Below are 26847 nucleotides of genomic sequence, written 5' to 3'. Positions count from 1 at the left end.
ACAGAGAAAGAGAACAAGAAAAAAAAAATCCCTCATAGTATGACGGCACAGACCCAACCATATTGATATTTTGATATATATTCTTCCAGTCTTTCTGTTCTGTTGAGTAAAGGCTTCTCTTTACTTGGTTGGTAGTTTTGTCTCCTGACTTAGCACAGTTGTCATAATATTTAATTGTGTTCCTGGCTCCAGTGGCTCACCATGCCTGAGGGTGAAGCCTTTCCAGAGGAATCTCTTGTTTGCAATGAGAGCTCTTCCCCAAAAGAGGGATAATGATTCATGATTCTTGTGCCTGTGAGGTTCATTCAGAAGCCATTTGAGAGATGAGAAGTTCTTGAAGCTTCCAAGCCACAAATCGTCTTTAGACGGCACTTAATGAATGAGGTGGGCTTAAGGCCCCCAACAGGACAGTCTTGATCATTCAAAGAATAGTGATGGTGCTTTGCTCACTCGACCCTTTAGCCACGTGCACACGCTTTCTTCTCCGTCAGTGCTTCTCCCCCGGGGGGGGGGGGGGTAATTATATTCGTCCCGCGTTTGTCAGCCCGTGTCTTTGCCATTGTTTGTCATTTGCTGAAACCAAGATGCTTTTCTCTCTTTCCCTCTGTGTCCAGTCGGTTCTTCAGAACCTGGACTTGCGGGGCCAGTCTGTCTTCAGCGCTGTCCATACCTACGGCCTCTATGTGAACTTCAAGAACTTCGTCTGCAACATTGGGGAGGACGCCGAGTTGTTCATGGCACTCTATGACCCGGACCAGTCCACCTTCATCAGGTAGCCGAGTCCCAGGTCATCTGCGGTTGACCTTGCAAAAAGACCCACCCTTACGTGCCACCCACCTAAGGAGCTCTTTGCTAGGTTTGGGAGGGGGAGATAGAGAAGAAGGGAGGGTCTCTAGGTGATAGAAAGTAACATCCTTTGGGCTCCTGAGCCTTTCTGTATGGCTGCTGGCACAGTGTGTGTGCTCCCTGGGTCTGAGAATCACAGGAAACTCATCAGAACATGGAGACAGGGACAGGATAAGGGAGGAATGCATCGGCAGAGCACAGAGGATTTTAAGGCACATGACACCGTAATGGTGAATGCGTGTTATCATACATGTGTCCAAATCCGTAGAACGCACAGCACCAAGAGTGAACCCTAAGGTAAACTCGGGACTCTGCGTGGTAATGACCTATCGGTATCGGTCCATCAATTGTGACCAATGTGCCACTGTGCTGGGGGATGCTGATAGTGGGCGAGGCTGTGCATGGGTGGGGGCAGGGCTATATGGGAACTCTGTACCTTCCACTCAACTTCGTTGTCAACCTAAAACTCCTCTAAAAAATAAAGGCTGTTTAAAGAAAAAAAAAAAAGCGCTTTTTAAAAAGGCTGTAGAGAATAATAGGCTTTGTTTGACCCTGCAGTCACACTGCTACTTGGCTGAGAAGCTAAGAAAACCGATTTGGTTTTTGACTAGATGGTTAAAAGTAGTTACTGACAAATCGTTCATTTCTGCAGTAGAAATTTTATCTGAGTGGGGTGGCGTGAGTTCCAGGGGATGGATCAGGAATGAATATTTTGAAATTATATTCCTGATTCCGCAAAGCAGAAACCATCATACGAAGAATTTGAGTTGGAAGAAAGACCCCAGACAGCGTCTGGGAGAACGTGCTGTCTGTCTGTGCCCGTCCTGAGCAGCGTCTGTCTCAGGTCCACCCTGGGTGTGCCTCTGAGCGCTGGGCTGTGGCACTCGCGCTTGTCCAAAGCCAGGGGACCAGGGAGTGGCCACCTGTGCGCTATATTCACACTTGCCTGATAAATTCAACAGAGCTTGTTTGGGCCTTCCTTTCACCCTGTTAAGTCTATACTGAGGGTAGCCCCATCCCCAGTTAGCTCTTCGTTAAGGATATTTTTTTTTCCTTCCCCAGTGAGAATTACCTAATTCGTTGGGGCAGTAATGGGATGCCCAAGGAAATAGAGAAGCTTAATAACCTTCAAGCAGTTTTTACTGTAAGTGCGACCTTAAGTTTAATAATTTTCTGTGCTTACGATGTTAGCAGATGCACATGGTAAGTATATGGAAAACATCAGAAATGAAAAGAAGACAAGAAAAATCATCATGATCCCCCTAGCAGGAATAACCCCTCATTTATTTTGCAGATATTTATCGAGCACCTATTAGATGCCAGGCACTGATCTGGGCACTGGACATATAGCAGTAAATACATCAGAAAAAACATCCCTGGGACGCCTGGGTGGCTCAGTCAGTTAAGCTTCCAACTCTTGATTTCATCTCAGGCTGTGATCTCGCGGTTATGAGATCCAACTCTGTGTCAGGCTCTGCGTGGAGTAGAGCCTTCTTGAGATATTCTCTCTCTCTCTCTCTCTCTCTCTCTCTCTCTCTCTCTCTCTCTCTCTCTCCCCCCCCACCCCCCCGTCTCTCTCCCTCTCCCCTCTGTCCCTCCCTGCCTGTGCTCGCTTGCTTGCTCTCTCTCTCAAAAATAAGTACACTTTAGAAAAAGAAAAAAAAGAAAAAGCATCTCTGGCCTCAAGGAGCTTTTGTCCAAAAGGGGAAGATAGTAAGAAACAGTGATCAAACACATGAGTAAATTGTATAGAATGTTAGGGGTCATAAGTATTTTTCGGGGTGGGGGGGTTTGTTGGGAGCTTTGGGCCTGGGGAGGTGATCCTTTTTAAATAGGCGGGTCAGGGCAGACCTTCCTGAGAAGGGGCCATTTGAGCAAGAACTTGAAGTTGACGAGAGTGAGCAATGCTGATGAAGAGCTTTGCAGACCAGGGTTACAGCTCCAGCAAAGGCACAATCTTTATTTTTTGGTTCGCTCCTCTTTCAATGGCCTTTCCCCTGTATTTCTCCTCTTCTCCAAGGTAGGAGGAGCAGTGCTCTCTCTGGGTCAAGAGCAAGAAAATTTATCGGGTCATAGAGCTGAGACATGGTGACTCTTTCTCCTGGGTTAGAACTTTCTTGGGGTTCTCTCACTTTTTTATGACATCAGTGCTTAAAATGCCCCGGAGCCGCTGCCACCTGCTCTGAGAGGTGTTGGTGGGCAGGCTTCTCCAGCTCCCACTAGGCCTAAAGGGGATATGCTCTCCTTTCCTGCCTTCTTTCCTTAAGCCCATGCACATATATGTTATCTCCCTGTTCTGTTACCACTCTACAGCAGGGAAAATACAGTCTAAGGTAAAATGCCAAAGGAAGCAATAGGAAGGAGCAGTGGACCCAGGACAGTCTAGTCATTCATTCATTCATTCCTTCTTATTAGTATTTATTCCTTCTGTTAACGTCTCATTTTCACGACGAGCACGGTGTGATGACCGCTCGTGAGCTGACCCACCTATATCTTTACCATCTGGTAATCAAAGACAGAAGAAGAGCTTAAACTCTTCCCGAAACCTCCCTTCCTCAATTCTAAGATATGTGGATTTTCCCCTAAAATCAAAAAGCGTTTATTGGTCAATGTGTACATTGAAAAACCATTGGGAAAAAAAAAAAGGAATTATTGAGCTTCTAATCAATGACATCCATCTTCTAATCAATGACATTTTAGAAAAGCTGCATTTTATCCTGTTTCTCCCACACCCCTCCCGATTACGATCTTCTTGGATGTAAATTTCATGTCCAGCTTTTTCAGTGAAGTAAAATGTGGTGACCACGTCCTTGATCATTAAGCAGCCTTCCAAAACTTCTTTTACAAAGCACATTATTAAATAATTGCAGTGTGCCCCAATTTATGTAACTAGTCACCCGGAGTCTTTATCTTTCTATTAACAGAAGCCTCACAAAACTTAGAATAGAAATTCAGGGTTGATGCCATCATTGGTATATATCCCTTTTTTGGAGACCTCAGTTAACTCAATTACAGAGGATGGATTCAGAATGATTATTTAGAAAGTAATTCTTGATTCAGTAAAGAGGACTTGGACAGCTGTTTCATGAAAAGAATTTGAGCTGCAATTAAAATATTTCTGATGTTTAAGAGAATGAGCTATGTGGGCTCATTCACGGATTTACTCACCCATCCTTGAGAATACAAACAAGTGTAGAACACAAGCCGCAAAAAAACAGAGACATCCACACATCTTCCATTGATCAACATACACCGAGAAGCTCTCCATGAATACCTCTCAAAAAGCAGATGAATAATTACAGAAACCAGCACATGTAAATTTCTGTGTTATAGCTGCCTCGCAGGATTATTTGGAAGATGAAATGAAATAACACCGGCATGTGTAGATACCCAGTAAATGTCAGCGTCACGCAAGCTTTCATTTCATCTGACACTGAAGTGCAGCCTGTGCTCAGCTCTGCCCTAGCAGAATATACAGTAGCAATGACAGGTGTCCCGATTTTTAAACACCCTGCTTAAATTGATAAACTAGAGACTTCAGACCGAACGTGATCTTCTTTTTCTTGATATGAAGTAGGAACGGAGGAATCAAAAAAAAAAAAAAAAAAAAATCCCTTCCTTTTTGGAATACGGGCTCCGATGCCCCGGTAGTTCTTGGGTGGGTATGGAGAAGGGAAGGCTCGTTCTCCTTTTCCAGGATTAGGAAATAGGCTCTGAATGGTGTTCTGTTATAGAGTGAAAAGAGAAACAAAGGTGACGGGTGATGCCGCCTGATCTCCTCTTGCTCGGTCTCTGCCCCTTTAGGACCTCAGCAGCACAGACCTCATCCGGCCCCGCATCAGCCTCGTGTGCCAGATTGTCCGGGTGGGCCACATGGAGCTGAAGGAGGGCAAAAAGCATACCTGTGGGCTCCGAAGACCTTTTGGAGTAGCAGGTACAGAAAGTCCCAGAGACCTGTAAAGGGGGCAGCCACTGTGAAAAAAAACGGCACGGCAGGGCCTCCAGCAATTAAGCATAGAACTTATGATCCAGGAATCCCACTTCTGGGTGTGTCTACCCGAAGGAATTGGAAGTGGAGGGTCTCAAGACATTTGTACACTTGGGTTTAGAGCAACATTATTCACAATAAGCCAAAAGGTGGAAGCAACCCCAGTGCTCATGGAGGGATAAATGGGTAAACAAAATGTGGTACGTACATACAGTGGAATAGCGCTCAGCCTTACAAAGGAAGGAAATTCTGACCCAGGTTACAACATGGATGAACCATAGGGATGTCGTATAAAGTGAAATAAGCCCGTCACACAAAAAGATAAATACTGTATGATCCTACTCATGTGAAGTAGGTCAGAATCGTAGAAACATAAAATAGAATGGGGGTTGCCAGGGGCTGGGGGGAAGGAGGGGAGATGGGGGGGAGTTGGTGTTTACTGGGGACCGAGTTTCAGGTGGGGAACATGAAAAAACTCTGGAGATGGACGGCGTTGTCAGCACCACACGAGTGTGAATGTGCTTCCTGCTGCTAAACTGGGCTTTGAAGAGTAGTTAAGACAGCAGATCTGACGTTACGCATATTTTACCCCCACCACACACGCACACTTAAAGATAGGAGGGTGGGGAACCCCAGAGACCGTGCAAGATGAATTTGGTTGTCAATGTTAGTATCCGACACACAGCATTCACTCCCTCGGCTACCAGTTATCTTTTCTTGGGTCCTGTGTCATCACCTTGACCTAGACCTAGACCCCGCCTCCTTTGTTTCTTCTTCAGTGCCCAGCACTATGCCTTGCACACGGTAGGACCTTAGGAAAGCCTCAGTTGTGACCACCGGCATTGCCCTGCCTGTGGGCTACGTATTGATTTTGGTCCAGTAAAACTCTCCCTGGAAAGTGGTTTGCCTGTTTGGGAGACTCACTCATCAAAGGCAACATTGTGTTGCTGACTGCTTTCAAAGAGGGTCCTTGGCTTAAATCAAACCCCGCAACCTTCCAAGAGGCCCTGCGTTTTCTTCTGTAGTTTGTTAAATGAAGGAAATACATTCCTGGTCGTACGTGGACGTTTTGCTCCCTGAGACGTTTTGAAAGCTGTCGATGAAATGCCGTAATTCTCCTGGAACAAATGTCCAGAAAATGCCACCAGGATTGACCTGGTGGGTTTATGGATAACGAGGCGGCCTCTGTATTCCATGAGACTGGATGTCGTCATCTCTTGACCAGCCTTGCGCTGCACCTGCTGTCAGGGTCTGCTGGTCTGTGAAGAGGGCACAGCATTACTCCTGATAGAGAGTTAAAGTGAAATCTGAGAAAAGGCAAGGAGCCCTGGCCTAGCACTATTTAGCCATCTAGATGACAATCTACCGAACTAAGGATTTAAGGCATGTTCGAGGTCATTGTCATTCCAAATGGGCCATAGAGATTTGAAAATCAAGCTTGAGACTTGTGCTTGTTTTTCTGTTTCAGGGTGTGTGTGTGTGTGTGTGTGCACGCACGCGCGTAAATGTAAGGTGAGAACAGTAGTAATTTACTCTGAGACTCGATGCCAAGAGGTTTGGGATAACTAGGTGATGGCCTTGACAAAGAACTGCCTCTGGAAGGGGGTGTGCCAGACACAGATTTTTCAGTATTTTGTTTCTGTGTACAGTGTTTGCAGGGGTCTGTTAAGGACTAACAGCAAGTTGATGGCATGGCCCGCTTTTACCGCAGCCTTTCACCAATACTATTATTTCCCAAGCCTAACACATTGTCATTCAGGTTGCTTTGAGAAGGCATTTCCTTCCTTATCCCTCATTTTTCAATTGAGAAAGGTCTTGTATTTCAGTACTTCTTTTAATCTCCAAACAGGTTATCTGGGGAGTGGATTGTGAGCGTGCGCTTTATGGCCAGATTGTAATTCATTAACCAAGGGATCACCTCTTGGCTGCGGGTCCTGCCTGGTTTGAGCAGCTGTAGAGTGGTCCGCTCATCAGTTTTCCGGGCAGCAAGGCTTTGCTAGCTTAAGTGATTTGGCCAGGTAGTAATCGCAGTTGGGTTCATACCCTGGCTTTACCGCTTAAGACTTCCGACCTAGGGCAAGTTACGTACCTTTCCTGTGCTCGGTTTCCTCATCTCTTAAAGTAGGGGCATAAAGTATCTGCATAAATAAGAAAATATATACAATAGGCTTAGAACAGTGCTTTATTGGTTACTCTGCTTGTGCACAAAGAAGGAAATCACCGTATGATCTTCTGTTCTATGCTGCTGGTGCCCTTGGCTTCCCTTCGTTTACATGGAAACCAGGTGCGACCACGTCAAGGCCAAGAGACAGGTGACCACTTCAAGTCATGAGTTTCTCAGGTCTTCATTCTGTTGACACTCCTGACGACAATCTGTGTTCCCCGTGCCTGGGAATGCAGGCTTACCAACAAGTAATCCACCAGTTTAAATTTCTCCAGAACTGAGCGCTGGGTCTCATAGAAATTTCAAAAGCAGGTAATCTGCAGGATTGAGCGGAGCAAATCTAAACACCTGCACGAGCTCCTGATGAATGGATTGTTCTGCAGGGTGGGTGCTGGGAATGATCGTTGGCAAAGACAGAAGTGTCCCTGCTCTGCCTTGTCTGTCTGTCTGTCTCTCTCTCTCTCTCTCTGTCTCGGCCTATGTTTGCAGATACTGTAATTTTCCATTGTAACGTACTGAAGCCTGAAGCAATTAAGTTCTTTAATTAAGTTTTATCTTTTTCCTAGTGATGGATATTACTGATATTATACATGGGAAGGTGGATGATGAAGAAAAGCAGCATTTTATCCCCTTTCAGCAGTAAGTACTGTGGCATTTATCCCGGGTGACTTGAGACCTGGAATAGTTCTTTGAATGATCTGTTAACACACAAGCAGGTGCTAGGAACCATTGCTCAGTTACAAAAGCAAAAGTCTCATGCTGGGAGATTGCGAGATAGAAGCTGACAGAAGACTTTATTCAAGGTCCTTTATGTTGGGGTCACACGTAAGAGGGTAAACCTAACTTTCCCGATTCTGCAGACAAGACCTTTGGAATATAAGGGGCAAATCTCTATCTGCTCTAGAAACCCGAGAATGGTGCCATTTAAGCGTCAGGAAGGCCGAAGTATATTTGTACTTTGTCGTGTGGGACGAGTGTCATGGAATACAAGGCATCATGTAGGACAGCACGGGGCTTCTCTTGAGGTCTTGTCAGTGCAGAGCATGGTCTGGTAGGTGTGGAGGCTGCATCTGACAAGCTTCCGGCTGCTTCTACCAGGCTGGAGACCAGGAGGGTGAAAGGCTGCCCAACGCCTGGGCTCCTGCTGGCGAGGGAGAGCCAGCCTGGCAGTACATGGAAGGATTCCCTGGAGAGCTCTACTGAGGCCTCAAGACCAAGCTTCAGGAGCTGGAGCCCTGGGTGGGCCATTGGGGAGCTGTTGGTCAGCAAAGGTCAACCCCCATCCATGACTCCGAAGAAGTGTATGTGCGGACACCATTCCTGGCTCTATGAGTCGTGGCTGCCTTGCCCCAGGTGCGGGCAGTGGTGGCCTGAATGAGGCCACGGACGATGCTGGAACTGACCCCTAACAGGGCAGTCGTGTCAGTGAGGGAAGGTGACCGTCTCAGCCAGCCTACAGCTGCCAGAGCGGGTCAGCGGAACAACTGAGAATTCTGGAAACCAGCCCAAAGACGTTTGAGTTAATATATGATTTAAAAAAAAAAAATAATAGTGCAGATCCATGGAGAAGTATGAACTACGCAGAAAGGAATTGTTTGACAAAATTAGCTCACCATTTATTAAACTGAAGTCAGAACCTTGTCTCACATCTTGTGCCGGATGATTAAACTTATAAGTGTAAGAACTCAAATCTCAAAATATACAGGGAAATAGAAGTTTTATGTAATAGTGCCTTTTATGAATCAGACTCCAGAGATTTGACCTCAAAAAAAAATTTGATAGGTTAAACCACCCCCAAATTTTAAATAACTTATATACAGAATAACATTTAGTAAAATCTTTGCAATGTGTATGAAAAAGAATGAGTATTGTTAATATATAAAGAATTAATAGTAGTAATTCATAAGGATATCAACAGAAAAGAATATATGTGTGTATATATAGACACACACAAATATGTACACATACACACACAGAAAGAAACGGCTTATAAATTCCTGGAGAATCAATGAAATGCAAAATAAACAAGGAGGTTTAGTACTGGGTTTGATCGAGTTTTAAAAATATATATAATATCCAGAGTTTGGGTGTAAGGAGATATACAGTACTTATAAGAACATAAAGGGGCGCCTGGGTGGCTTGGTCGGTTAAGCGTCTGACTTCGGCTCAGGTCATGATCTCGCGGTCCGTGAGTTCGAGCCCCGCATCGGGCTCTGGGCTGACAGCTCAGAGCCTGGAGCCTGTTTCCGATTCTGTGTCTCCCTCTCTCTCTGCCCCTCCCCTGTTCATACTCTGTCTCTTTCTGTCTCAAAAATAAATAAACGTTACAAAAAAAAAAAAGTTTAAAAAAAAAAAAAGAACATGAATTGTTACAGTGCATTAAAAGCCTCAAAATTTAGGTATTTCAAAGAATATACTCCATGATTAACAGTGGTTATTTCTGTTGAGTTAACCAAAGGTGATTTTGTCCCATTTGTGTTTAACTCTGTGCTTCTGTTTTTTCCCACAAAAATCACATATTGTATGTAATTTTATTTAAAGTATAAAAATCTTTATCTTTCAGTTTAAGGCCCACCACTTTGGACCAGTTTCTAGATATAACAGTACCAATAGCTCATGCTAAGTAACACCTCCTTCATCCAGAGGCTGCTATTAATACTTTTTAAAACGTGCACTTATCTAGTATCTTACCACATATATACTGACGCTCCAAGAATGTGGTGAGGTGAATACTTTATGTAGCTTCATGCTAATACGAATTATGAGCTAACTTTCAAATTCGTGAATGCTGATCCCACGATAATTATATACACACGTGTTCGAGTATATTAAATAATATACTAAATGTAATAAATATATCAAGTATAATTTTTATTAATACATTAAGTGTATTAATGTGTTAAATATATGAATATACCTTAAACATTAATGAGTAAATGTTAAATAATATATAGAAAAAATATGAATATATATTTGAATATATTAAAACATGCATTTTATGTATGATAAATATAAACAACTCGCATCACCACAGATGTTCCTGTTATATCCACCCATATGTAGATATGACGTATTTACAAAGGTTACCGCGTATCACTATTATATATGCATTATGTCTTATGTGCGTGTTATCTATGAGTATATACATTACATAATAGCAGCATGCATGCACGTGAAAGTTATTCTGTATGTGTGTTTCACTTCTGAGGTGGGTTTCTTCCTCTGGTTATGTGCCTCCCTGCCTAATTTCTGAACCAGCTCCCACCCGGGAGCCACGTTGAAACAGCGAGCCCTGAAACGGCCTTCACTGTATAATAATATGTGCTTTGAGTTTCTGAGGAACCCAGACCTAATTTGATTACCACTCATTGTGCAGTCAGCAGCCACTGTAAAGCATTCCGTGATGCAAATCACAGTCTCCGGTGCTTGAACTCCTAAGATTTACGGCAAATGCTTTCCTAACTTATCTCAAAAGCTTTATAGCATGTTATATTAGGGGAGTCTCCTGTATGTCTCCTGCCAGTTCATCACAGAGAAAGCCCTTTGAAAGCACCCACGCAGATCATAGCCACCTCGCTTTTCAGTGAGATACTGCTGTATGTTTCTCTGCAACTATCAGGGTCCAGAACAGAGCCCCGCAGAGAACGCTGGCCTGCGTGTGGGCAAGAGAAGAAAACCACAGCAGAGAGCGAGAGACTCTTGTACTGCACCGGGCTGACCTGTAGTTCCTGAGAGTGCCCGGGCTGTCAGGAGGGGCTGGATTTGGCTCTTGGATCACCCTATACGAGCCGCAGCCCGATGGGATCATTAAAGTGAAACTTGTTTGCTGCTGGCTGTGCCACTGTAACTCCAAATATAGTTTGTCATCACATGAGAATCTGAGAACATTCTCAAAAAGCTGCTGCGTGCATACTGCTCCTGTATGTTAAGTGTTGGCACCAGAGGGAGGCCTCGGGAGGCATATGATCTTGGCCCATCTCCTCACAGATGAGGAGACTGAGGCCCAGAGCTTCCTGTTAGGTGGAACCAGACCTGGAGGCCAGGTCTCCTGCCTCATCCCCGTTTCTTCTTCGATTCCATTACATCAGCCTCTCCCAGCTCAGAAAGAGCATTAGGCATTGCCTCTGATTTTGTTAACATTTGCCCATCAGTTTGGTTTTGTTGTTGTTGTTGTTCTTGGGGGGATTTGTTTTTCCTTTTTCCACTGGGGGCCTGTCTTAGGCACCAGCGTCATCTTGGAAATGACCAAGCTGGGCACCCAAAGGAAAAATACGGGAAAGAAAGAGTCTTCAAGTTAGGTATGTCCAGTGTTTATAGCTGCAGATTGTTCCCATAGGACCCACCGTATCTGAAGCTGTTGCTACAGAAACTTCCGCTTTTTACCTAACCTCTCATTTCTGACTTTCCCAGAATTGCAATGGAAACCTATATCCGGCAGAGGCAGCTAATCATGTCGCCCCTGATAACATCCCATGTGATTGGGGAGAATGAGCCACTCACTTCAGTCTTGAATAAAGTGATAGCAGCGAAGGAAGTGAATCACAAAGGACAAGGTACAGCAGCCCTACGTACTAAGCTGGGAGTGGGCATTCGAGTTGAGCCCTTGGACTCCTGCCCTTTTGCGCTATCTTTCTCTGATACAAAACAGCCCCTGCTGGGTGGGGATCGCTCACCTCAGCTTCCTGGTAAAGGCTTTTAACACTGAAGAGCACAGAGGATGCATCCAGCGCCGAATTGGATCACAGCTATATTTTGTAAATTGTGTGAAACAAATTTTTATCCCGTGAGTCTTCGCTCAGTTTTGTCTGCCCCACAATCCCAATGCTGACTCTAAGGTAAATGCACAAAGTGAAGGAGGTTTGGGGAAAATTATGTTCCACCCTGTGAAGGTTACATTACCTAAAAAGTAAGAGGGAAGAGACCAAAGTAATACAAATGAATAGATAATAATATGGAATAACGGGCTAGCTAGCCAAACATTTGATTGTTTTTAGTGCTTCCATTTATCATTCTGTTGACACAGTTTTAGCTAAGAAATTCTCCTGGAAACTGCATTTTAAATTCAAATAATAAGAAAAACTAGTTAAAATTTTAAATTTCAAATACCAAGATGGAGATGATTTGGGGATAATTTTGAAGATGGGGTACTTTTTTTTTTTTTTTAACCACCTGTCAGACTGTCTTCTGAAACGGAGGCAGTCAGGAAACACACTAATCATTATTTTCAGCATATTTAGTTTTCCATGTATTCACAGTCGTTCTGGGTGGGAAAGACATGTGAGGAATCATTAAGGAATCCGAAAACAAGTAACAAAATATATTTCTGTTGTTTTGGAACTCATCAGTGGCTGTTAATTAGCACAGTGCCTGCTGTGTGACCCGATATTTACAAATCTGTACCTGTTTGAAAGGTGAAAAGTCAACTTCCGTAGTTCTCTTGCATTTAAACAAAAAATTACTTGGGGCACCTGGATGGCTTAGTTGGTTAGGCATCCAACTCTTGATTTCGACTCAGGTCATGATCTTGCAGTTGTGAGATCGAGCCCTGGGTCGGACTCTGCGCTAACAGCACAGAACCTGCCTGGGATACTTTCTCTCTCCCTCTGCCCCTCTCCTCCAGTCATGCTCTCTTTCTCTAAAATTAAAAAAAAAAAAAAAAAAAAAAAAATTAAAAGTGAATTACGCAGGCTTCCCTACGTTTTTTTGAGTTTTCCTTCTCAGTTTTTATGAAGATAACAATGTCTCTCTTTTATTTTTTTTTAACATTTTATTTATTTTTGAGGGACAGAGAGAGAGACAGAGTGTGAGCAGGGGAGGGGCAGAGAGAGAGGAAGACATAGAATCCCAAGCAGGCTCCAGGCTCTGAGCTGTCAGCCCAGACCCCGACGCAGGGCTCGAACCCACGAACCGTGAGATCATGACCTGAGCCGAAATCAAGAGTTGGGCGCGTGGGGCACCTGGGTGGCTCAGTCAGTTAAGCATCCAACTCTTGATTTGGGTTCAGGTCATGATCCCATGGTTCACGGGTTCGGGCCCTGCATCGGGCTCTGCACTGACAATGCAGAGTCAGCTTGAGATTTTCTCTGTCTCTCTCTCTCTCTCTCTCTCTCTTTGCCCCTTTACTTCCCCCTCTCTTGAAATAAATAAATAAACCTTAAAAAATTAAAAAAAAAAAAAAGAGTTGGGGGCTTAACTGCCTGAGCCACCCAGGCACCCCTCGCTTCTTTATAAATACCAAAACTTTCCATTTCTATATAGATAATTTTGTTCTGTATGATTTCTTCATTTGTCTCTATTCTTAGAAAAGAGGTTCATTTTACTTCCTTAATAGGAATTTAGTTTAATGAAAATGGGAGGTGGCAGATTTGTTTGATTCTCTTTTAAGTAGAAAATTATTCCAGCATATTTATAAAATTGTTGCTTCTTTTTTTCAGATTTTTATGCATCTTTACTATATATGCATCTACTATATATACAACTACTATCTACTATGTATATATATATATATATATATATATATACACTATATATATACTGTATATTTTAGTACTTAATCTAATTGTTTCTAGTGATTTAAATACCTTTTCTGCCATTAATACCCCACTTTACTACAGCTCTATCTGTATTTTGGTATCTGATTGGGGATATCTTTACTCGTGCTCCTTCCCCCAGAGTAAACATCTGTTCACACCTCTGTCAAATTCTCGAGGAAGTCACGTGATTTTGATGGGAGTGTCATTAAAATTATAAGTTAACTGGGGGAGAATTTACATTTTTCTAAGAAAGTATCTGTATATTACTACGACACATGTATTTTTCTCAGCCTTTCTATGTGGGTTTATGGTACAGATCATAAAGAGCACCAAAGTTTATGCTTTATTTCTTTAAAGGGCTTTGGATATCTTTGAAGCTGTTGCCAGGTGACCTCACACAGGTTCAGAAGAATTTTTCACATCTGGTGGATAGATCAACTGCAATCGCCCGAAAAATGGGCTTTCCCGAAATAATACTTCCAGGTAAAAAGCTTTGGCTTGATTCACCTGTGCTGCCTCCTCTGTTACTTCTAACAGGACAGTGGAGGCAACATAAGATCCCGCGTGACATTTCGTTACCTGCATCCAATGGTGTCGAGACAGTGGGAAATAACATATAGGGTTGCAGTGCCTTGTACCAACCTACCCAGTGCACAAGCCCGAGATAATGCTTCGAAACGTAACTCAGAATTTTCTGTTCCCTCTCTTCCTTTATGTTCCACATAAGCCCCTCTGAAATTCTCCCTGACTTGTCCGTTAAGGGGAGCTAATGAAAGCATAGGTCCTGCGCCCCCAGAGCGATCGGCTTCATCGCGTGGACCTTTCTCAGGATGACATTCAGCCTTGTGGGCTGCTTGCCAGGGAACGGCAGTGAGGTACCTGCTCAGCCCCGTCTCCGCGAGGCCCTTTGCCCCATTTGCTTAAGCTCCAACTGTGTGCTTGGCTCTCCCTGTACTCGTGGTGACGAGAATTGTAAACATTCTGCGGTTTTCTTACTTGAGTTTCGTCTTTTTTGGCACCACATATGGGTGAGATCTACATATGTGTTCTCTTGAATTCACTGACTTAAGCCATTTGTTTCTGAATCTTTACAGCCCTAAAGGGAAATCAGCACAAGGACCTTAATATAAGATCTTTATATACATATCCGTATAGGTGTTCTCCGCATGCTCATCTCCATTCTGCAAGAGTGTTTTGTCTTCTTGTTTTAAAAAAAAAAAAGCAGCACTGAACGCCCTGTTCCTCCTACAGCAAGAGCAAAGTCTGAAACAATGCAATGGAGTTTATTTGGGGGACAAGATGAATTTGTCTTTGAAATCTGGCTGGGAAGATTCTTGTCTCCTCTTTCTTTCTTTTCTTTTTTTTTTTTTTTTAATTTTTTTTTAACATTTATTTATTTTTGAGACAGAGAGAGACAGAGCATGAACGGGGGAGGGTCAGAGAGAGAGGGAGACACAGAATCCGAAACAGGATCCAGGCTCTGAACTGTCAGCATGGAGCCTGATGCGGGGCTCGAACTCACAGACTGTGAGATCATGACCTGAGCCGAAGTCGGACGCTCAACCGACTGAGCCACCCAGGCGCCCCACTTGTCTCCTCTTTCTAACCAGTGGGATTGGTTCCTGACTGCCAGGGCTATAATAGACTTCAAAAAACCATCCAGGATGATGGCCACCAGATGCTGGTCTTTGGATCAAGCTCGTCAGGATCACCTGCTACAGGTTCCCAGCATTTTCCAGACTCTGATTCAGTTTGTAAGGCCCAGGCTCCCCAGGTGATCCTGGTGACCGGCCAGGGTTGAGAAACAGAGGTCTAGACCCAAGTCCCCCGCCTTGCGTCTCCTCATCTCCGTTTGGACAACCCAACTCTCCCCTCCAGCTATGGCGCCCCTCTCTGCCCTCATCTTCCCAGCCAGGTTCTTGGAAGCGGTTACGTACTCTCTATCTCTAGTTCTGCGTCTACCGGTCACCCTTCCCCGCCCCCCCCTCCCCCCCCGTCCTGTCCAGAGTGGCTGTCATTAGAGTCACCAAAGATTGTAGTGTCACTAAACCCGGTGGATATGTTTTTGGCCTACTGATTGTCTCTGGTGTTCTTAGCGGCATGTGACATTGTCTGCCACTCCCTGTTGAAATGTTCCACCCTTCTCGTCAGAGACCCGCACTCTCCTCTTTTTCTCCACTCCCCTTTGCTGCCTTGTCATCTTCTGTTTTGCCTTTCAATGTTAAGAGCTCCTCGGTATTTGGTCCTTATGTCCCGGATTAGTTTGCTTGGGCTGCCATAATGAAGTACCACAGGCTGGGTGGCGAAAGCCTCAGACATGTACTGTCTCACAGCTCTGGAGGCTGCACGTCCGAGATCAAGGGGTCAGCAGGGTTGGTTTCAACCCTGAGGCCTCCCTGCTTGGCTTGGAGATGACCGTCTTCTCACTGTGTCCCCACATGGTCGCCCCTGGGGGCTGTGTGTTGTGTGCTGATCTCATAAGGACACAGGTCCTGTTGGATTAGTGCCCACCATGTGACCTCCTTTTACCTTAATCACCTCTTTAAGGGGCTGACTCCAAATACAGTCACATTCGGAGGTGCTAGAGGCGAGGGCTTCGGCATATGAGTTGAGGGGGAGCAGTTCAGTCCGTGACAGGTATCTTTTCCTTCTCATACCTCCATTTTCTTCCCATGTGATCTCATCCACTCATTTTGCCTCGGTGGATTCGTTGCCTCCGAATTCGTACCTCTGGCCTCAAGACTGCTTCTTTGAACTCCGGCCCCATAGACCCAACTACTTCCTGCCTCAGGACTTCCATAGACACTGCTCCTACCCGGCTGGATCACTCTCCTCTCTTTAACTGGCTAGTTCTTCCTCACAGTCCCCACTTGGGACTTGCAATCATTTGCATGTAGACTGGCTCTTCTGTTGTGTTTTAGCCAACAGATTGGCAGCCTCATCCACCCAGTTGCGCCAACGAGAAGCCTGAGTCTCTCTCTTGAACCTCCCGTTTCCTTTATACCTCACGCAAAATTAGTGGCCAAGACTTTCCAGTCTTACTTTGAAAGACCTCTCCAATCCACCCCCTTCTCCCTGTCTCCATTGCCACTTCCTTAGTTGTAGCTACTGCCATCAGTTCCCTGGGCCACCATATGTTTGGATAACAATCATATGTCCACTGCCTCCGGACCTTTGCACATGTTACTTGCTCTTCCCTTTTACTCTCCTCCCTCCAACACCCATTCAGAGGAAAGATTTCCACACCTTCCAGACACAGTTGGGACTTAGTGTTATACCTTCATAGAGCCTGGCCTTTTCTTTCCTCTGTAGTGATGCATTTCATCATGTGGTTATCTGATCATGCTTCTCTCCCCCACTAGACTGGAGGCTGTGTGAGAGCGAGGCTGGCGCATGGCTCATCACCGTCTCCCAAACGCTTAGCACAGCGCTTGCCACGGAGCAGGTGCCCGGTCGGTTTTTCAAATGAATAAATGAATAGCATCTCATCCGATGATACCGTAATTTATTCAGCCAGCTGTCGATTGTTGGAAATTGAGGATTTTCCAGGTTTTCACTTTTGGAAACAGCACCACAGTGAAGATCCTTACAGACTTATAAGATTTGTTTGCTCACATTCTCAATACTTTGGGATAAATATTACCAGTGAGCTTGCTTTGTCAGTTAAGGCTTTTAACACAAATTGTCAGTTTCTCTACCGACACGGTGTGCACCATGAGGATTTCAAAGTGTGAAGGATGAATTAGCCCCCATTCCTTCACCTTAACCAACTGTGGGCAATACCTTCCTTTCTTCTAAGCAGATAAGAGATGAAAATGAAAAGTGCTCCAAATGTGCACCCCCCATTTTCTTCTAGGGCTGGAAGGTTTCATTTTTTTTTATACTGGAAGGCAGTTTAATATTAGTATAGATTTTAGACTAATTGAACAACACCTAGTCTTCCCAGTCAGAAACTTGATACACCTTTCATTCATTCTAGGTTTTGTTCAAGCATCTCAAGAATACTTAATTTGTTTTCGCTGTGGGGGCTCTTCACTTGCTAATTAACTAATTTTTTTAAATGTTGTTCTGGGTAACCAAGAAGACGCCAAGCAGAAATTTTTCTGATAGTGTAAAAATAGTGACACTTATTGAATAATGACACTTAAAAATAATGACACTTACTAACTAATGATTTAAATGAGCGTATTCTACAGGCTTTTAGGAATAGTGTCTATCTCATCAAGAGCATTATATGGATTAAATAGATGATTGCCTAGAAGACACTCTGAACAGTGCCCAGGGACATAGTGAGCAGCCAATAAATACTAGCCTTCCTTATGATCAGATGTGTTAAAATAACAAACTTCAAGGCATTATTGAAAAAACTACCCCGCTGTAACCTCAAAATACATTGTGTACTTATTACTAGACAGCAGTGGTTAAGAAAGAGAACAAAGGATGGCCATTAAAAAGAGTTCATTAAAAGAAAACGAATTAAAAAAAAAAGAATTTTTAATTAATTAATTAAAAAAAAATTTAAATCCAAATCAGTTAACATAGTGTAATAATGGTTTCAGGAGTAGAATTTAGTGATCCATCCCTTACATACAACACCCAGTGCTCATCCCAACCCGTGCCCTCCTTAATGCCCCTCACCCATTTAGCCCCCCCAAAAAGAGTTCATTTTCAAACACGGCATTTCAAAGCCACTTTGGTAGGTATGGAGAGGTGGGATGAGGGAAGCTGAATAGGGCAATACACGTAACAACTTCTGCGATATGAATGGCTCTCTATAAAGTCAGAAAGCTTCGTAGTTTGTTTGTATTTTATATCTCCTTACATCCTGAAAGTTACAAGTGACTTCTGTCAGCACCGCTCACAGGATGGGTTGTGCCGTTGCAGGCGACGTACGGAATGATATTTATGTCACCCTGATCCACGGCGAGTTTGACAAAGGGAAAAAGAAGACACCGAAGAACGTGGAGGTGACCATGTCTGTGTACGACGAGGAGGGCAAACTCTTAGAGGTATGGGGGACTGCCCCGAAATCCTGCTCCCATCACACACTTCTTTCCAACAACGGCGGGCTTTGACCTGACGTGGCTTGTTCTCCACAGGAACGTGCGTTGGGCTTTCCATAAGGACAAAATAGGAAACCTGTTAAATTTGTGATTAGCAATGGCCGACTTTACTGATAAACCCACGTAGGCTCTTCTTTTCGTTGTTTCTCCTGTTCTAAGAAGTGCCTCAAGCCGCTAATGGTTTCAGGTGTATGCTTTTGCTCCAGAAGTTCTGTATCGTTTCCAAGGTATACGGCCACTTTCAAGCCTGGTAGGTTCCTGTGGGGCTTGAGCGAAGGCCCAGAAGGCTCTGAAGGGCACATTCCTCTGTGGAGTAGAGAGTACTGTGTTAGAGGGGCTAACAGTGCGGTGGACCCTGGTACAGGGATGACTTATGTGTGCTGTTGATGGGGCCCTTGAGCCCCATGACTTCAGGTCCTCGGCTTCTCCTGACTGCTCACTTCACAGCTTTGCTAACCAGCTCAGAAAGTGCCCCCTTTGAGGCCTGCCCCTACTGAACCGAGTGGCTCATTACTAGGAGACAGAGCCCTGAGTTGTAGTGAACACGCTGTCGCTGGGCAGCAGGTCCTTAAAGCAGAGCGTAGACAGGACCTCCCACACCGGCGTGTCTGCACCCGTGCCGTAGCTCTTAGTCGCTCTCGCTGCGCCTCTGCTCCCTGGGAGGGGAGCGGAGGGAAGGAGAAGGTATGCCTGCAGAGGAGAAGGCAATAAACGTTGCAGCAAAGAGCGGTGTTAGGATGGCGTTGGGTCCCTTAGTGACGACCACAGTTATATACCTAGACCCTCAAAGAAAGTGGTAGAAACTCATTCTTACCCTAGCCTTCAGCCCCCAGATGTCATCGGCTGCTATATGCCTACATAAGGCGTGTGCTGGCCACATGGAGGAGGGCTCCCGCATGGTTCGTTTCCTAGATAAAATTATCCCCCTTTAGTATTTACCCCCAAAATACAAAAACATGGATCCAAAGGGATGTATGCACCCCTGTGTTTATGGCAGCATTATTTACAATAGCCAAATTAAAGAAACGGCCCAAGTGTCCGCTGACTGACGAATGGATGAAGAAGATACGGTGTATATAACATTTATTTATTTTTGAGACAGAGACAGAGCATGAGTGGGGGAGGGGCAGAGAGAGAGGGAGACACAGAATCCGAAGCAGGCTCCAGGCTCCGAGCTGTCAGCACAGAGCCCGACGCGGGGCTCGAACTCACGGACCGTGAGATCATGACCTGAGCTGAAGTCGAACGCTTAACCGACCAAGCCACCCAGGCTCCCCGCTACGGCGTATATATACGATGGAGTATCATTCAGCCGTTAAAAAGAATGAGATCTTGGCCATTTGCAGCCACATGGATGGAGCTAGAGAGTATTATGCTAAGCAAAGTAAGTCAGTGAGAGAAAGGCAAATACCGTATGATTTCACTCATGTGTGGAATTTAGGAAACAAAACAAACGAGCCAAGGGGGAAAAAAAGGAGAGTGACAAACCAAGAAACACCTTCTTAACCATAGAGAACAAACCGGAAGGGATATGGGTGGGGGATGGATGACGTAGGTGATGGGGATTAAGAGTTGACGGATCATGCGCACTGAGTATTGTGTAGAAGTGTTGAATCACTGTGTTGTGCACCTGAAACTAATAGAACACCATGTTAACTCTGTTGGAATTAAAATGAAAACATTCTCCCCTTTTCATTTTTTTCGTTCCATCCAAAGAAAGCCATTCATCCTGGTGCTGGATATGAAGGCATTTCAGAGTACAAGTCAGTGGTCTATTACCAAGTCAAGCAGCCCTCTTGGTATGAGACTGTCAAGGTGAGACGCGCCATTTGTATTCTCTAGCATACATGAGACCCTATTTAGCTTCCTTTCTTCTTTTTACCCACACATCATGTCTTCTGTATCCTAAAGTTTTAGGTTGCCTGCGGTGTCCTATGAGAAATGAATCGATGCGATTCTGTACGAGAGTATCTCTAACCCTGGATTCTTAAATAACATTCTTACTGATAGATGGGTAGGAATTTGACTGGGGAAGCTTGTAGTTGTAATGATGTAACAGGCTGCCAAGATGGTCCAAAACCAAATGGAAATTTTCACTCTCTGTAAGCCGTTGCCTAACATCTTTTTTCTTCTTGGCCTCTAACCAAGTTTTCTGGGCCTCTTCTCAATTTAAATATGTGTATTACAAATTCCCAAGTGCTTTTCAGATAAGTCATCTCCTGTGCGTCGCCTAATAGCCCTCTGGCCGAAACAAGCAGTGTTGCAACACCCTTTCTGATTAGACTCAAAAATGCCAGGTAGACTTTCCAAGATCCTGTAACTGTTTAGTGTCCAAACCTAAATTGGATCCCACTTCTCTTGAATCCCAGGCTCCGTCAGGTCTTTCGGATTGTCAAAGTCTTATGAGCTCTCTATAGAAAACTCAAAAGGAAAAAAAACTGCACTAACATCTCAATTCAGAAGTAACCATTTTCCACAGTTTTATATAATTCATTTGTTTTGGGTTGTGGTGTTTATAACAGGTTTATAGTGTGCTTTTTATTAAAAAAATTTTTTAATGTTTATTTATTTAAGGGGGGGGAGAGAGAGAGGGAGGGAGGGAGAGACAGAGCATGAATGGGGAAGGGGCAGAGAGAGAGGGAGACACAGAATCCGAAGCAGGCTCCAGGCTCTGAGCTGTCAGCACAGAGCCCGACGTGGGGCTCAAACCCACAAGCCGCGAGATCATGACCTGAGCTGAAGTCGACACTCAACTGACTGAGCCACACAGGCGCCCCTATACTGTGCTTTTTAAAACTACTTATCTCAAGGGGCACCCAGGTGGCTGAGTAGGTTAAACGTCTGACTCTTTCTTGGTTTCGGCTCAGGTCATGATCTCATGGTTCGTGGGTTCGAGCCCTGCCCTGGGCTCCACACTGAGACTGAGATTCTCTCCTCTCTCCACCCCTCCCCCACTTGCGTGCTTGCTCTCTCTCTCAAAATAAATAAACTTAAAAAAAAAAAAACAACTACTTATCTCGAGGCATTGAAAGTTCTTTAGAAATGGATTTCTAGATACTTACGTGATGTTCTATTATATAATCATGCCATAATTTATTTAACTATTTGCCATAAATTCTCTGCTCTTTTTATGGCCGTGTACTTCTCTTTTCCCCTGTCCCCTCTGTATATGTAAACAGCAAAAGACTCCTTGTCCCCAGCATTTTACCTTTTCCTTCTGTTACAGGCCCTAATTATTACCACATCAGTATACACCTTGCAGGCTGGAAGTTCCTGTATAGACCCCAAGTGCTGATCTTTTTCCTCTGAAGTATTTCCTCTTTCATACTTGAGAAAGTTCAAGAAACTTGTAATATCCCCATTCTCAGAACCCACAATAGGCAGCGAAGATGGTTTCTCTTGAAATTTTTCTAAGTTTTGACTATAACTAAATCTGCGTTGAACGGAAGCTTCCTCCAAATCTTATTCTATAGGAATTAGTGCTGCAATCAAACACTAAAAATGGGCCTGATTTTTAAAAATGAGCCATGAGTGCAACACATTATGTACATGTAAACTGGAAGTTTTTTTTATTATTATGCAGGTATCCATTGCTATAGAAGAGGTTACTCGCTGCCATATAAGATTTACCTTCCGACACAGATCATCTCAGGAATGTAAGTATCAGAAGCTCTAAAAAGTGTTTCTGTTGAAATGTACATTTAGTATACGTGTGTGTGTGTGTGTGTGTGTGTGTGTGTGTGTGTGTCTAAAATGTATTTCTGTTGAAATATACGTATACGTACACATATATATTTACATATATATTTACTTATATATTATATATATGTAAATTTACATACATATATATTTTTTACATATATATTATACACATGTATACATATATATACATATATATTTACATATATATGTATATATATATGTATACGTATACGTATATTTACTATTTACAATATACAATTTACAATAGTAGATATACGTATACGTATATTTACATATATATACGTATACATATATTTACTATTTACAATATACAATTTACAATAGTAGATATACGTATACGTATATTTACATATATATACGTATACGTATATTTACTATTTACAATATACAATTTATAATAGTAGATATACGTATACGTATACGTATATTTACATATATATGTATATGTATACATATATTTACTATTGCTTGACAACACTTTTGTGGTTCTGGTGAGCGAAGTCCTTGGAAACTAGATACTTAGCATCATTACTTCAGTCAGGATTCACTTGTGCTAAGGAAATCAGAAAAATGGACTTTTCTGGGCTTCCAAGATCTGTGTTTATTGTTCTATATAAGAAGGTCCCCAAAATGTGTTCTGTGAATACTGAGGTTCTGTATCATGCTAATAGATGCTCTATGGCAAAAAGGGTTTCCCAGTCAAATGGGAACAGGAAATGCTGTATATTCTATCTCTGCCTTAGACGTTCACAGTGTATGTTGCCATATTGCTGAGAAGTCCCGCAGCAAGGAAACCTGTTGATCTGTTGTCCCCCCAGATAAACTCTTTTCATGGAAAAACTGTTTCAAGCTTTAGATCATAGCTCATGAAATGACTGCTCGAAAGTGTAAACAGAGAACAAAATTGATTATTTTCAGACTGATCATAAAATTTCTGGAAATGTCTTATTCTCATTCAGCACCACATAAACATGCAATTCTTCATTCCAGACTGAATTTCCTGAACACCCTCCACAAACCAGGCTGCAGGCCAGGCCCTGCATCCATGATAGGTCATGGCTAGTGCTCTGAAGTCTCTGTTGGCCCGGGTAGGACGATGAACAATAAAACAGACGATTAAGGTCAGAACATTGTGGTAAATGCTCCCCTAGCAAAGAGTTGTGAGGGAGCACGTAGCATAGTATCCAACGCCGTCTGGGATTTGTGCGTAAGATTTCTACCTCCTCGCCGAGGCTTGAAGGTGTAGGAATCGAAGTCAGCCCACTCAAGAGTGACGATGGAGAAATGTGTTTGAAACCCACAAAGTGAACGCAGCAGGCTGAAGTCAGAACAGTGGGAGCAGTCATAATATTGGGTCGAACCCCATGAAGTTGCTATTTTTTTGTAGGTCAGTGTCAAATAGTCAAGTATCAGCAATTTCATACAGCTCTACATAATACTGAGCTAGGATTTATCAAGCCCTTAGTTTATACAAGACACTAAATGAATCTATTTGCATACTGTTTAGTGTCCCCAGTAAACTCATAAGATACATACTGCTTTTATCCACATGTATACAGAAAAGAAGGTGAGTACAGAGAAATTAGATACTTGCCCAGGATCACAGGGCTAGGAAGTGAGAGAGCCCAGCTTAACAGACACCTCAGCAACCCGAATTCAAGCCGGCTGGAGCCACATCGTGCAGGTTGAAGGTTATGTTGACCCATATTACGGAGGTGTCATTAAAAGGTTTTTGTGGTTTGATACATGTTTATAACAACTTTATTCATAATCTCCCCAAACTGGGAATGTTGTAAATTTGCCTCATGGCTACCACCAGGAGAATGGATAAACAAATTGCAAATGTAGTCATATAGTGGATTATGGCTCACTCAATCTAGGGGCACATAGCCCCAGCACACCTCAGAGTTGTGCCCTTGATGAGAACAGGCCAAAGGTTGCCCCAGCCAACGGCACCTAACTAGGGGGCACCGTGAGCTCAGAGGCCAGCACCTAAAGATCTGGAGGGAGGTGCTCTGCTTTCTTGGGGAGACTGGACCCTCCTGGCACCTGGATTAGTATCTTAGAAGTAAGAGGTGGCCTCATAAAACCTTGGAGTGTGATTAATACTTCACTGAGTCTGTCTTAAAGCAACAGAAGTGAGATATCTCATGAAGGTGTTTTGGAGCAGGGAGTCTCTCTGACGGCAGGGTAGATAAGGTGTTGAGTGGAAAAGGACTGCTTGGAAAGATCCTCTAGAAATATATAGGGAAGAGTTGCGGGGCCTGGGTAGCTCAGTTGGTTGAACACCTGACTTCGGCTCAGGTCATGATCTCCCAGCTTGTGGGTTCGGGCCCCGCATCGGGCTCTGTGCTGACAGCTCAGAGCCTGGAGCCTGCTTCAGATTCTGTGTCTCCCTCTTTCTCTGCCCCTCCCCAACTCGTGCTCGCTCGCTCTCTCTCTCTCTCTCTCTCTCTCACTCTCAAAAATAAATAAACATTAAAAAAAAAGAAATCTAGGGAAGAGTTGAACAGAACCAGGGTGGGAACAGAAGGGATGGAGAGAAAAGGTGCAGGTTTCAGAGGTATTCAGAACTGGGAGCTGACACCGGGTTGGACTCACTGTTGACATCCACGTTTCTGATTTAGACGAGTGGCTAGTTGCTGGTCTCATTCATTTGCAAATGTAGGGAAAAAAAAAAAAACTTACGTGGAGGTACCAGAAGCTTTCACTTCGGGGAATATTTCCTTTGAGGAGCCTGTGCCACGCACAGTACCTGTGACTTATTGTAGCTTGCTGAGCAGTGTCGATTATAGCATGATTGACTATCACCCCCCTGGAGCAAAATGTGAAACCATCCATCACAGACATCACTTCCTGGTATCTTGCTGGACTGCTCAGACATGTTTATTTTTGTCTTTTCAGCCAGAGATAAATCAGAGCGAGCCTTTGGGGTGGCCTTCGTGAAACTGATGAACCCGGATGGCACCACGCTGCAGGATGGGAGGCACGATCTGGTGGTTTATAAGGTGGGGCTAATAGAACAAGGCTCAGAAAACTACTTAGGAAGTATTCACCCCCTCTGAAGTTGGTTCAGAATTATGCACATAAACATCGGAAACTTCTCTAGAAGGAGAAGTGTTTGTCCCTTCAAGTCTAGAAAAACCAGAGGACTCTGGTCACTCCAGCTGCGTGGTCTCTCCCATCCCCTTTCTGGAAGGAGTGGATCGTATTATTGTAAGTCCTCTAGAGGACACCTCTCCCTGTCCTGCAGATGGTGTTCTGTGGCCATGAACAGTTGAGGGCTGCCTCCCGCCTCTCCCCTGCATCGTCCCGTGTGGAACAGTTGCACTGTTGGGCTTTGGTTAGAGTATGGTGGCCATAGGAGGATGTGGTTTCCATATCACCGAGAGCCAAGCACCATTTCTCTGCGAGGGGACCTTGCTTCCTTCCCCAGCAGCGTGGTCCTCATTCTTTAACTGCTACAGAATTATCCCTTCTACTGAGATTTTACACTCGAAAGTAGATGTGGGAAGGTCTCATTTATCTGACAATATCACAGAGTTGGTAGCTTCTTTGAGATGCATCTGCCTGGGTTGTTTGTTTTTTTAAGTTTATTTATTTATTTTTGAGAGAGAGAGAGAGAGAGAGAGAGAGAGTAGGGGAGGGGCAGAGAGACAGGGAGGAGGAGAAAATCCCAAGCAGGCTCTGCACTGCCAGTGGGACTTGAACTCACAAGACGTGAGATCATGACCTGAGCAGAAATCAAGAGTGGGATGCTTAACTGACTAAGCCACCCAGGCGCCCCTGCCTGGTTGTTTTGTTTTGTTTTGTTTTCTTTTAAAGAGCTCCTTAGTTCAAAGATGGTTTTGGAAGGCATGGCAAACTATTTCTTCCCAGTGAATCCAGTCAACCTATCAACCCAGTGAGGTAGAATTGTGACCATTTACAGGTTCAAGAAAATGAAATCCAACCTCATTCTTTAATATTTATTTATAGCAGAGACCTAGGGTGTTCTCAGTTTGTAGTTCACAACTCACTCCATTTTTATTCAGCGTTGAAATTATTTCTGGGCTCACACCCTGGAAGAATATCACAGTTGTCTTAGAGTTGGAGGGAATGTACGTACAATTCGATAAAGCCTTGTTCCGCACCCTGGAAATGCATCATGCTCATGGTAGAAACTATTTTTATTCGCATCTACGAGATTTTGCCCAACATTTGGTGTTCCTATCACGCTTCCTTTTCAGGGTGACAACAAGAAAATGGAAGATGCTAAACTCTACCTGACCCTGCCTGGAACCAAGGTAGAGATGGAAGAAAAAGAGCTCCAAGCATCCAAAACCCTGGCCAACTTTGCCCCAACCAAGGATAGCACAAAAGACAGCTTTCAGATTGCCACCCTCATTTGCTCCACAAAGCTCACCCAGAACGGTAGGTGTGGTTACCATAGTGACACCACAGTGACTTGTCTGTTTGGCTGCCCTGGGCTCTTTGTTAGACCCAGGGGGCTAAACCACATGGGGCTGCGTCTTCTGAGGTGGAGTGCGA

General features: G+C 44.0%; 1 protein-coding gene across 4 annotated transcripts in view; it reads left to right on the top strand.

The window, feature by feature from the left end:
- The window catches only part of DOCK5 (dedicator of cytokinesis 5), a 218508-nt gene that overhangs the window by 102449 nt on the left and 89212 nt on the right, over positions 1–26847 (top strand). For all 4 annotated transcript variants that reach the window (XM_027077373.2, XM_053216412.1, XM_053216411.1 and 1 more), the window contains 11 exons: positions 615–772; positions 1909–1990; positions 4651–4780; positions 7565–7637; positions 11409–11551; positions 13889–14014; positions 18416–18540; positions 20311–20409; positions 22178–22250; positions 25222–25325; positions 26547–26730. In XM_027077373.2, coding sequence (XP_026933174.1) covers positions 615–772; positions 1909–1990; positions 4651–4780; positions 7565–7637; positions 11409–11551; positions 13889–14014; positions 18416–18540; positions 20311–20409; positions 22178–22250; positions 25222–25325; positions 26547–26730 — 1297 coding nt within the window. The remainder of the gene's footprint in view (positions 1–614; positions 773–1908; positions 1991–4650; positions 4781–7564; positions 7638–11408; positions 11552–13888; positions 14015–18415; positions 18541–20310; positions 20410–22177; positions 22251–25221; positions 25326–26546; positions 26731–26847) is intronic.

This window comes from Acinonyx jubatus, chromosome B1 (assembly GCF_027475565.1).
Source record: "Acinonyx jubatus isolate Ajub_Pintada_27869175 chromosome B1, VMU_Ajub_asm_v1.0, whole genome shotgun sequence".
NCBI classification, from domain to species: domain Eukaryota; kingdom Metazoa; phylum Chordata; class Mammalia; order Carnivora; family Felidae; genus Acinonyx; species Acinonyx jubatus.
The sequence above is the reverse complement of the archived record's forward strand: the minus strand, read 5'-3'. Positions and strand labels throughout refer to the sequence as shown.